This window comes from Chinchilla lanigera, unplaced genomic scaffold (assembly GCF_000276665.1).
Source record: "Chinchilla lanigera isolate Chin_1 unplaced genomic scaffold, ChiLan1.0 scaffold00080, whole genome shotgun sequence".
NCBI lineage: Eukaryota > Metazoa > Chordata > Mammalia > Rodentia > Chinchillidae > Chinchilla > Chinchilla lanigera.
The window spans coordinates 9,885,607-9,898,149 of record NW_004955481.1 but is presented as its reverse complement, the minus strand read 5'-3'; the positions used below and the strand labels follow the sequence as shown (position 1 = coordinate 9,898,149).

The 12,543-nt window shown below is 38.5% G+C and overlaps 1 protein-coding gene across 1 annotated transcript in view; it reads left to right on the top strand.

Annotated features, from left to right (window-relative positions):
- Slfn11 (schlafen family member 11) overlaps positions 1 to 12,352 on the top strand; it is a gene marked incomplete in the record, with an annotated part of 14,533 nt that extends 2,181 nt beyond the window's left edge. The window contains 3 exon segments of the mRNA XM_013503414.1: positions 8,459 to 9,543; positions 10,167 to 10,286; positions 11,436 to 12,352. Coding sequence (XP_013358868.1) covers positions 8,459 to 9,543; positions 10,167 to 10,286; positions 11,436 to 12,259 — 2,029 coding nt within the window.
- Positions 12,353 to 12,543: the final 191 nt, after the last annotated feature.

Sequence of the window (12,543 nt, the reverse complement as noted above, 5' to 3'; positions counted from 1 at the left end):
TTAATTATTCCACTCCCCTTAATCTCACTCTTCTTCAAAGTCTCAGAACATGGGCAAAATGTACACAATTTTTTTTTGCCAGAGAATAACACATGCACACAGTCTCCAGACCTTGCTCCCTGCTGAAAATTTCTGAGCCTACGCACTACTGTCCTTATGCCCATCAGCATCCTGGTCTCCTTAGCAATCACCAGTATTGCATGTAAAGCACTTCTCAAAAAAAATTCTAAGATTTCTGTAGCCTGAATTTTCAAACCTTTCCAAACTCTCTCCATAAATCAATTGCAAAGATTTCTAAACAAAATAGTCAAACAGTTGCAGCGGTGATCCCACTTCTGGTACAATTTTCTGCATTAGTCATTTTCCCGTCACTTATGTCACTGGGACATAATACCTGATAGCTACAACTTAAAGGAGGAGCAGTTTGCCTTGGCACAAAGTTTCAGTGAGTTCAGCCCCTGGTTCACAAGCTCCAGGGAAGAGACCACATGTTAGAAGGGGAAGCAGAGGTAAGGTGCTCACATCAGGGGAGCCAGGAAGCAAAGAAAGAAAGGAGGAATGAGGGACAGAAATATACCCTTCTAGGTCACAGTTCTCATGGCCCACCTTAGATCAGGCTCCACTTCCTAATAGCCCAGTCCTCAACAAAACTCTAAATGGAGGAATCTACTGATGAGTATAGCATCCCAATTATCCATTCACCTTCCAGACATGAGATATTTGGGACCACTTAGAGAGAACCATAACAAGCACCTCTCAAGAGAAGTCACATTAGTCTATTGTGACCAATAGATGTTTGAAGAAAATGTTAGCAACACAAAAGATCAGGGTGATAAATGACAATAATGGTAAGATATCACCTCGTCTTATTAGAATGGCTGTTATCATAAAAGATGAAAGTCAGTATTGGCAAGAGTGGGGAGGAAAAGAAACCCTTAAATACTATTTGCAGAAATGTAAATGAGTACAGCCATTATAGAAAACAGAATGGAGGTTCCTGAAAAATAGAAGTATATGACCGAACAATTCTTCCACTAGATACCTATCCAAAGGAAATAAAGTCAGTATAAGAAAGTGATTTCTGGACTCCCATATTCACTTCAGTATTATTCAAAATGCCAAATTATTGAATCAACTGAAGTGTTCATCAGTGGGTGAAAAGATAAATTAAATGTAGTGCATATATACAGTGGAATACTTTTAGACTTTAAAATGAAGGAAATCTTGTCAATTGCAACACTATAGGTAAACCTAGAGGATGTTCTATTATGTGAAATGAACCAAACACAAAAACAAAAATACTTCATGATCTTACCTATAATAGGAGTTAAAGAAGTTGAACATGTAGAAAGAGAGATCACAATGGTGGTTAGCAGAGATGAGAGAGTGTGCTTGGGGGAAATGTTAGTCAAAGGATAAAAAATTTCACTTACATAGGAGGAAAAAATGTACAGTCACTATGATATAAGATGGTGACTGTAATCAACAGCAATGCACTATATTCTCAAAAATTAGTGAAAAAGTAGATTTTAAGTGTTCTCACCAGAGAACACACATATGGGAAGTGATGCATATGTTACTTAGCTTGATTTAATCATTCCAAGTAGATTCACATTTCAAAAAGTATATTCTATGTTATAAATATCTATAATATTATTTCTCAGTGAAAGAACAAAAACAATCAAAAATCCAACAACTGTTTTAAATTTATTTAAAGAGCAAGAGAGAAAAAAATATATATATAATTCCAGCTACTCAAAGGGCTGTGGCAGAAGGATCGTAAGTTCATGGTCAGCTGGACAACATAGCAAGACTGTATTTCAAAACATTAAAAATAAAGTAATGAGAACTAGAGAAAATAAAAAAGTTATATGTGAGGAAAAATGAGAATATCAACAAAATATTAGAAATTATAAAAAGAGGGCTGGGGATTTAGCTCAGCGGCAAAAGCGCCTGCCTGGCAAGAGCAAGGTCGTGAGTTCCGTTCCCGGTACCTGAGAAAAACCAAAAAAAAAAAAAAAAAAAAAAAAAGAAATTATAAAAAGATCCATATAAGCTAGAGCTAAAATATACAATAACTGAATTGAAACATGTGTTAGTGAATTTAAAGACAAGATCATTGAAAGTAGTCTGAGGAGCAAAGAAAGAATGTAGGAACAGATTCTAACAGACTTGTAGAACTACATCAAGCAGAAAAAGATACGCATTATTTTCCCCAGAAGGAATAGTGCAAAAGAGAGAAATTGTTTGAAGAGATAATGGCTGAAAACTTCTCAAATTTGATGAAAAATATGGCTCTACAAATCCAAATAGGATAGACCAAGAGATGCACATCAACACCCATAATTTTTAACAGAGTATCTTAAAGGATTTAGAAAAATAAAAATCACACAGCATAAAAATCAATCACAAATACCCACAATCCAGGGTACACAGTATGAAGAAAAAAGAAATTTGTAACATCAGTAGCAGTGTGCAGAAGGAATATGGTTGTATTTTTTTATCCTGGGGAATTAAGGTGAAGTGGCTATCAGTTTAAGATGGACTGTCATAATATTTGGATTTTGTATTAAACCCTATGCTGATCACACGCATGCACACACACACACACACACACACACACTTTGGTAGAAAATGTAGAAAGATTAAGTGAGATAGTAATCAAACTATGTCAGTATAAAAAACTCAAATAAACACAAAGGAAGGCCATAATGAAGAAATGAGAGACAAAAGACATAGAAAACAACAAAATGGCAATAAAAGTCCTTCCCTGCCAGTAATTATTTTCAATATAAATTGATCAAGATACCAATCAAAAGATAGATTAGCAGACTAGGTCTTGAAATAACACTAGGATCCAACTATACCTATGTGTTATCTACAAGAGACTCCCATTAGAGTTAAGCACATGCCTGGGTTGAAAGGGAAAGATGGAAAAAAGAAATCTTATGCAAATTTTAACTAGAAGAGAGTAAAGAAGCCTTCACTAATATCAGACAAACTAAACTGAACTGGATTCAAATAAAAAACCAATTACAAGAGACAAAGAAGAATAGCATAAAAGGGACACTAGTTACAAAAGACAAAGGACACTACAGTTCACCAAAAGATGCAACAATTATAAGTGTATATGCCCCAAACATTAGATCTCCAAAATAGATGAAGGCAAACATTGACAGAATTATGGGGAGACATACCCAACTCTACAGCATTAGAGTCTTCAATATTCTTCTGTATTAGTCATTTTCTTGTCATTGGGGCAAAATACACAACAGCCACAGGTTAAAAGAGATGTTTACTTTGGCTCACCATTTCAGTGGATTCAGTCCAAGGTATGATGGCTGAAAGGCAGAAACAGCATGGTAGAATGGCATGACAGAGGAAAGCTATCCACCACATGGCAATCAGGTAACAGTGAGAAGGAGCTGGGGATGAGATTGCACACTTCTAAGTCACACTTGCAGTGACCACCCACTTCCAACCAGGACCCATCTCCAAACATGAGACATTTGGGGGACATTTTACACCTAAACCATATAGTTCCACCCTGGTCCCCAAAAGGCTCATGTCCATCTCATTATATAAAATGCATTTAGTTCATCTCCAAGAATCACTAAAGTCTTAACATTTCCAGGACTGATGAAAAGTTTATCTACAATGTGTCTCTGAGACACAAGGCAAACTTTTAGTTGTGAGCCTTTGTAAAAATAAAATAGAAAGTTAAACACTTCCAACATACAATAGCACAGGGTAAACATCTCCAATCCCAAAGGGAGGAATATGAGAATAGACAGAAATCAGATCAAAGCTAGACCAAAAAGTAGCAGGGCCAGCATTAAATCCTGTAGTTGCTTGTTCTGCATCAGGGCAGGTTTTGGTGAGATGTTAACTCCAAGGGGATTGGTCAGCCTCACCTCTACTGCACTGCCTACTGAAGCACATGGCTTCTGTGGATTGGATCAGCTCACTGCCTATAACTTTTCTCAGCAGACAGTCCACATTCCTGGCACCTCCAGCTTCCAGGGCTTTCAACTACAATTTTGGCTTTATTCGAGTAGCTTCAGGCAGTCCTATCTCGTGAATTTCTGCCTGGGTTTGTGACTCTGACATTTTGCTTGGCTTTCCTGACCTTCTGAAATCTGGGGAGAAAGCTTCTGTGAACTCATAATTCTTACAGACCCATATGTCTGAAAAACCAGCTTCACTTGAATAATGCCAAGGTAGCTGTCATCTTGAGCAGGTTCTTGGCCCACTCCTTGGACCATGAGTGCAGCACATCCTAATTCATGAATGGCTGAACACGGGAATTCAATTCCCTAGGGATCCCTCAATGATCTGTGTCCTATGACCTGATCTGTGTCCTGTGACCCATTTTTGCAGGTGCTTCTTTTCTGGTGAAACTGCAAACTTTTTAGATCATTTAGCTCTATCATGTATTCCTGATTCTTATGGTAGATCTGGTTAAAAGAAGCCAGCAGTATCCATGCCACAGCTTGAACATTTGGCTGCCTTGGAAGTTCTTCTACCAGATCAATTAATTAGTCTGCTGCCCTGAATCCTCTTGCAAAGTCTTGTGACATGAGCAAGACGTAGACAAATTTTATGTCAAAGAGAAAGACACGTGCTTGCAGTCCGACTTCCAATGGAATCCTTGTTCACAAATTAACCCCACTGAGTATAGCTTTTATTCTCCATATTCCTATTAGCTTTCTGATCATCTGGGCTCTGAACAGTGTCACCTATTAAGCACTGCTTACCACACTCTAGAGTTATAGCCCACATCTCCAAGCCTTTCCAAACTCCTCCTGCAAATGAGTTCTAACAGCCTCAGAACAACATTATTGTGTAAAGTCTCATCAGTGACCACACTACTGGCTCCAGGTTTCTGCATTAGTCACTTCCTTGTTTCTGGGACAGAATACCCAACAGGCCCAATTCAAAGTTGAGAAATTTATTAGAGTTGAGAGTTGAGAGGTTCAGTCCATGAACCACTGATACAGGCAGAAATGTTATGGCAGAACAGCATGGCAGAGGAAACTATTTCACTGCATAGTAGCCAGGAAACAGAGAGAGAAGGGAGGAGCCAGAGTCAAGAATACTCCCGTCCAAATCACAACCCCATTGTCCAATCCCATTGTCTCACCCCTTGTAATCAGGCCACATCTTTAAATCTGAGACTTTTGGGGGACATTTTAGATTTAAACTATTAAATCTACTTTTAATAATGTATAGAAAACTAGAAAGAAGATTGATAATGACAGAGGTGACTTGAACCTACACTAACCAATCAGACCAGACATAAATATACAGAATGCTCCATCCAAATACAGCTGTCCATGGAAACTTCTCCACGATAGACCATATGTTAGGCCACAAAACAAGTATTAATAAATTTAAAAATATTCAAATTATACGAGGTATCTTCTCTGATCACAGTGGAAGGAAGCTAGATATCAGTAGATGAAAGAAAACTGGAAAAATTACAAAGTTAATACAGAAATTAAACTGCACCATCCTGAACAACTAGTGAGTCAAATAAGAGTAGAGAAGAAAAATTAGTGTCTTGAAATAAATGAAAAATGAAACACAATGTACCAAAATTTAGGGAGGTAATGAAAATAGTACCATGAAGCAATATTAGAATGGTAAATACTTACATTAATTGAAAAAGGATCTCAAGTCAAGAACTTGACTTTATACCTCCAATCTTCAGAAAAATTAAAGAACAAGCTGAAGCCAAAGTTATAAGAAAAAAGAAAATAATAAATATTACTGCAGAAATATTTGATGTAAAGAAGAGAAAATAGAGATAAATCATTAAACAGGGTTAGTTCTTTCTAAAAATCAAGATGGACAAATGTTTAGCTAGATGAACGAAAAAGGAGAAAACTCTAAAGCTAAAATCAAAAACAAAAGAGACTTTAGTATTGATTTTACAGAAATAAAAAAGATCATGACAGAACTCTTAATACTATTAAAGTAGCAAATTAAGTGAAATAGACAAATTCCCAAAAACATAAAACCATAAACCTAAATATAAAACATATAAACATACACAAATGTATAAAAACATAAAAATAGAAACATAAACCTAAAAATATAAAATCCTACTATGGACTGATTCAAGAAGAAACAAAAATTCTGAATAGGTCTATAGTTATTAAGGACATTAATAAGCTCTATAATTAATCATTTTTTAAAAACCTCCCAACAAAGGAATGCACTGGATCAAAGAGCTGCACTGATAAATTCTATCCAAGCAAATATTTTTGTGGGCCCCCTTCTCAATATAAAGAACTTGAGTCACCAAAAATAAGCATATCAGCACGATCCTGGCTAGCTAACCTCACATGATCCAGTGAAAGAAATTCCCGTCCCATCAGTGAGGGTGCACTTATCAGACCATTCGCTTGGAACCAAAAGTTGTCCAGGGAGTTCCAACACAATCCCATTGGCATGAGTCCTAGGAGTCCTGTGTAGATGGCTATTGAACATGTCAAATGGAAGAACTGGGGACCTGACCTTTTTGAGCAGGTTTGAGCAGCTTGAGAGGAAAACACACTGCTGGTCCTGGCTTATCCAAGGAACTGGAGGAGGCTTTAAATTTTTCAAGGAAAACATATCGTAGCGTGGAGAATACATAGAGCCTTCTGAGATTCACAGTCCAAGGCAGGAAACAGGATCCAAAACCTTTCCTTCTGGTGTCATAAATGATTAGGCACCCTTAGCACATTTTCTGTAGTTTGACAACTTCTCTGGACATTTCAGCGCTGTTCCTAAAGATTTAAGCAAGATGAATACAAAGTTTTGTGAAGGTCTGAAGGGAGAAGGATGAATATGTGAGTTGTGGGATGGGTGACCATCAGTTTATCAGGTGACAAAGATGGAGGAAAGCAATAAAATTCTATAGCTCGCCTGTGCAAGGGCACAGAGTTCCCAGCTCACCTGAGGAATGATGACTCCTCTGGTGCACGTGGAATGGTAGCATCTACTGAACACACTATCTGCTCCTGTGAACTGCTAAGTATTCTTAGCTTCTTTTTCCTCTGTATGGAGGCTTATCATTAATATGTGAATTTTCATAACTCAAATTATCCAAAAGGCCCAGAGTCCCCAAATTATCATTGTTTACATGTGATCAGGAATTTGATAATGATGTTTATGTTCTGCCACTCATTCCTCAAGCTGCTGTGACCTAATGATAATTAATATAGGTTTAGTTTCTGCACATCTGTGAACCAAAACATAATTCTAAATGCTTGGTGTGACTTATCTCATTTAATCCGCACACTGACAACTATTACTAATGCATATAAAATTATATCCATTGATGGGTGTTGATATTTTCCTCCATGCACATGTTGTTCTTTGTCATGTCCACCCTTCTTCTACTCTCTTTTCCCCCTCTTTTCTCTCCCCCTTAACCCTACCCCTTTTCTCTTTTAAGATAGTTCCTCTACTACTTTTAAATCATGTTTTGGGTTTAATTTAATGAGTTCCAGTTCCAGCTGTTCTCCTAAAAATGATATCACATCATTCTTTGGGCCTCAATAACCATCCATTGTGTGTATATAATACCTATTTTTTGTCCATTTATCTCTTGATGTGCACCTAAGCTACTTTCATAACTTGGCTATTGTTAGTAGTGCCAGAGTAAATACAGGCAGACAGGTATCTCTTTAAGTATACCCTGTTTGGGGTTAGGAATATAGCTCAGGAGCACAGCACCTGCCTGGCAAGCACAAGGTTCTCAGTTTGAGTGCCTATACCAAAAAAAAACAAAAAAAACAAACAAAAAAAAAACATTAAAAAGTAGCATATTTTATTGCTAAGAAACTTTCCAGGTGTAGTAATTCACTTCTGTAACCCCAATTTCTTTCCTTTTTTTGGTATCAGGAATCGAACTCACGACCTCATGTTTGCTGGGCAGGCACTGTGCCACTGAGCTAGATTCCCTGCCCTTGTAACCATAGTTTCTGAGGAGGCTTGGCAGAAGGATCATGAATTCAAAGCCAGTCTGGACAACTTAGAGAGACCCTTTCTCAAGAAAGAAAGTAAATAAGATTAAAAATATTCAATGTCTAGGCTAGTAGAATAATATTGCATTCTGCTACACAATCCTTAGTTTTTTGAATGTCATTTCTTTTTGTTCAGGGCAGTGGAGCGGAGTGCTGGGGATGGAACCCAGGGCCTTGGGCGAGCAAGGAAAGAGCTCTACCACTGAGCCATATCACAGTCCCTGAATATCATTTCTCAAACTCATCAATTACTTCAATTTGACTAAATCTCGTAACACTTTCCATTCATCACCTCAGCTATCTTACTTGTTCCTTTATTGCTTTGTTTAAAAACACATGATACACAGAGTAAATAATTTCTAATAACTAGAAAAATGAACCGAGTGTGTAGAGCAGTTAATTTTGCAGTAAAACTGAAACAAACATTCCAATACTTTCAGGTGTGGGATCAACATGCAGACAAAAGACGACTCGATTGTGGTGGACCCATCTCAGCCGGACCTGGTCATCAATGTAGGAAAAGTGACTTTTGGTGAAGAAAACAGAAAAAAGCTGCAGAAAAATCAGAGAGATCAAGAGAAGAAGAAAGTTGTGCGGGCTGCATGTGCTTTGCTAAACTCAGGAGGAGGAGTGATTCACACAGAAATGGCAAATGAAGATGACCATCCTGTGGAGATGGGCCAGGACTTAGAGCAGGCCCTGAGAGAGCTGATTCAGTCTTCAGATGTTCTTCAGGCTTTCATAGAGTGCCTGCAACAAGGAAGGCATTCCTACATTTATGTGAAGTCTTGGAGCAGCGGCCCTCCGTCTGAAGACAGTTGCACCAAGCCGAGAATTTGCAGCCTGAGTTCTTCTCTGTACCGTAGATCCAGCACCTCTGTGATTCGCCTGGATCCAAGACAGGCACTCGATTTCCTGAAGACCCAGAAAAGGAATGCAAAGCATACTCTGAGGAATGAAGAATCTCCACCTAGTGAAATCCCCAACATTATACATCAGAACGTCTCTGAATCAAATCCTGCTTTCCAAGTTTTCCAAAGCAACAAGATTGAACATGGTCACATCCTACCTTTTCCGGAGTCTCAATCTGTAGAGTTTAAACAGTACTCCACAAAATGCATTCAAGAATATGTGAGAAGAAAAATTCCAGAATACATCTCTGCATTTGCCAACACTGAAGGAGGCTATCTTTTTATTGGAGTGGATGATAAACGTAAGACAGTCCTGGGATGTGCAAAGGAAGATGTTGACCCTGACTCTTTGCAAAGAGTGATAGCAGGAGCAATTTCCAAGATGCCGGTCTTCCATTTTTGCTCCACTGATGCACGAGTGTCCTATGAGACCAAAGTTATAGATGTGTTTAAAAAGGAAAACTTATATGGTTACCTCGTTGTGGTCAAAGTGGAGCCATTCTGCTGTGCGGTGTTCTCGGAAGCTCCTATTTCATGGATAGTGAATCAGAAGCAGGAAATCATCAGCCTGAACACAAAGGAATGGGTAGCAAAGATGATGGACACGGATCCAGGTAAGAGAGAGAGCTCCTTACCTGTCCTTCGCACCTCTGGGGCATCTCCATGTCTTCCTTATTTTCTATAACTTTGAGCTGAAATGGGCTTTTTCAATCTCCCTACTTTTCACATGTGGAAGAATTTTCATAGGTGATGAAAAGATAAAATCAAGTATTATATGAATGATGATTTCATGTAAGTATGTATATTTTAAACTTCTCTGATTAGAATTTTCTGGAGTTTTATAGTAGTGGCTGCTTGGTACCTCAGATTAGCATGAGACCAACTTTGAGAGATCACAGCCATTGGGTAAGTTTCCTTTCTGTTGGGATTAGTGAAGGTGCAGAGCTATAAAACACATGATTAGAGAATTTAAAAAGTATTAAGAGTTCCACTACAGGCTAAGCAAAGAGATAGTCAAACGTAAGAAGAGCATTTTATTGAGTGGGGGAAATCATTCAAGATTCAAAACTAGGGCTCTTCTAGGAGTTTTGGTAAGTGTGACAATCAGTCTAGAAATGACACAATGTTGCTCTCTGTGGTCTGAATTATACCAGGTTAAATGCAATCTAGAAACCACCTTGTATGACCTATCCCAGTGGTGAGGGATGCAGTCACATAAGATGTTTTCTTCTTTCAGATTTGGCTGAAGGTTTCAAATCTCTGCTGATTTCATCCAACATTCCTCCATGCTGCAGACCGGTTTATTTTAGAAAAGTTCCAGAACCTAAAGCCAGTATCCAACAACATTTGTTTTCAGGTACTAATGGCCATTTAATATATTAGATGAAGAGCAGATGATTTAATATATTTACCTGGCAATAACCTCATGATGTCCTAGAACTCCACGTGTATGAAATGACAATGCCACAGCCTTCCGGGGATAAGTTTCAGGAGCCCTTAGAAATCATCTAGCTTGGTGATTTCAAAATCTGACTTATTATCAGAAACACCACAGCAGGGTTAAGTCAGTGGTGGGCTGTTTACCTGTTTTGTCTGAGGTTCTGGATTCAATACCCCACACCACAAAAAAGAAATACCACAGAAGATAACACTCACATGTGTAGGCCTCTACTAAGTACTTACAAACATGTACATTTCGAGGCTGAGGCCTGAATATGCATTTCAGCAAGTTTCTCCAAAGAGTCTGATGCTCTGCTGGGCTTGAAAACTAATGATCTAGCACAACTGTAGGCATAACTTTAGATTGGAACAGTGGAATAACTGACCTCCTCTGGCCAGCTTCTCAGGGATGGAGGGATTGCATCTGTAAAAAACAAAAAATACAAATATCGATCTGGTAAGACAAAACCACAGAGAAACTATTAAAATTTCTCCTGGAAGAGGCTAGTGAGGGCAAGTCACCAGTGTCCCAAAGATAGCACAAAATGATAATAATTCAAGACCATAGATAATATTAGGTAACTCTTCTCTCCCTTGCCTAAAATATTTTTAGCTAGGTTTTTTGTGGGAGTTTCTACTTTGAAAAAGAAATCCCGATTTTTGGAGGAGGGAAATGGCTTGTTTCATTTCACACGCTGACCACAGTAAATGTGAGAAGTGGCAGTAGAATGGAGTATAACAATGTCTTACAGATGCACTAACATGTATCAAGACAAGGTAATTAACATATTAGGTCTGCTGTAGGTCCATTTTTAATCTAATAGTTTATTTCCTTGAGATCATTCTAGTCTTTAACTTGTCAGAAAAGTTTTTAAACATTCCACAACAAGAATCTGAAATGCAGGAGTAATTTCAGGCATAATGTTCAATTCTTCAGGCTCAATAAATTGCATTTTATTTGGCACACTTATTTATTCTCCATTTTACATGTAATAGGTAATTCACAAAAGCAATACAAACATATTTTTCAGATCTTCTCTATTCTTTTCATGCCTATTATCAACAGGACATTTGCAGTATATCCCTGAATCTCTCTGGAAGGAGCTGTCCTCACAGCATGAAGGATTGGAAGAGTTAATACATCAGCAAATACCTCCTGCCTCCTGCGGAACTCTGATCTTTTCTAGAAGCTTGGCTGTGGACCTGAACTTGGAAGAGAAGCCGGAAGTCATCTGTGATGCTCTGCTTATTGCAAAGAACAGACCCCCCACTCTTTACACCATTCTTGGGGGGCAGGATGCAGAAGCACAAGACTACTGCACCCGCACTGCTTTGACACTGAAGCAAAAGCTGGTGAACGTGGGTGGCTACTCTGGGAAGTTGTGTGTCATTCCCAAGGCCCTCTGCCTCAGTCCCAATGTCAGTGCAGTGTCCTTAACGGTGTCAAGCCCTCAGATAGATTATCCCTGTTCCTATAACCTAGCAGACACCCAGCAAATGGAAGCCTTGCTGCAGGCCTTTGTGATTGTCTTACCTGACTTCAAATCTTTCCTTAGTTACAACCTTGAGAAGATTTTAAATCTTTTCAGAGCTATAGAGAATGAGATTTTAACCCAAAACCTCCACGATTGCAGAGATTTGTTTGTCCATGGCTTACCTGGCTCAGAAAAGACAATCATGGCCATGAAGATCATGGAAAAGATAGGAATGTGTGCCTCTACATTCAAGCAGAAGCTGGTGAACATGGTTGTAAATGTGTGTGTCATGACCAAGGTCCTCTCCCCCTGCCAAGTGGATTCATGGTGTCAAGGGAACCTTAAAAATGGAGAGACACCTGAGTCTGAATCAAACAATAACCTATGTGACACACGCCTACAAGCCTCTTCTTGAAAGGAGCTATTCATCCAAAGATGCTGTGCTTGTCAGTACTGCAAGTGATGTGGACATGAATATTATAATAATGACACAGAGTGCAGCACTCACCTGAATCACGGAAAATGGTCTTACCACAAACGTGTTTTTTTGTTTGTTTGCTTGTTTATGATTTAGTTTTTATTTTTTGGTGCCGGGAATTGAACTCACGACCACATGCTTGCCAGGCAGGTGCTGTGCCTCTGAGCTATTTCTCTGGCCCTATTTTTCATTATTTAAACAATGACATTTTCTAATTCTGT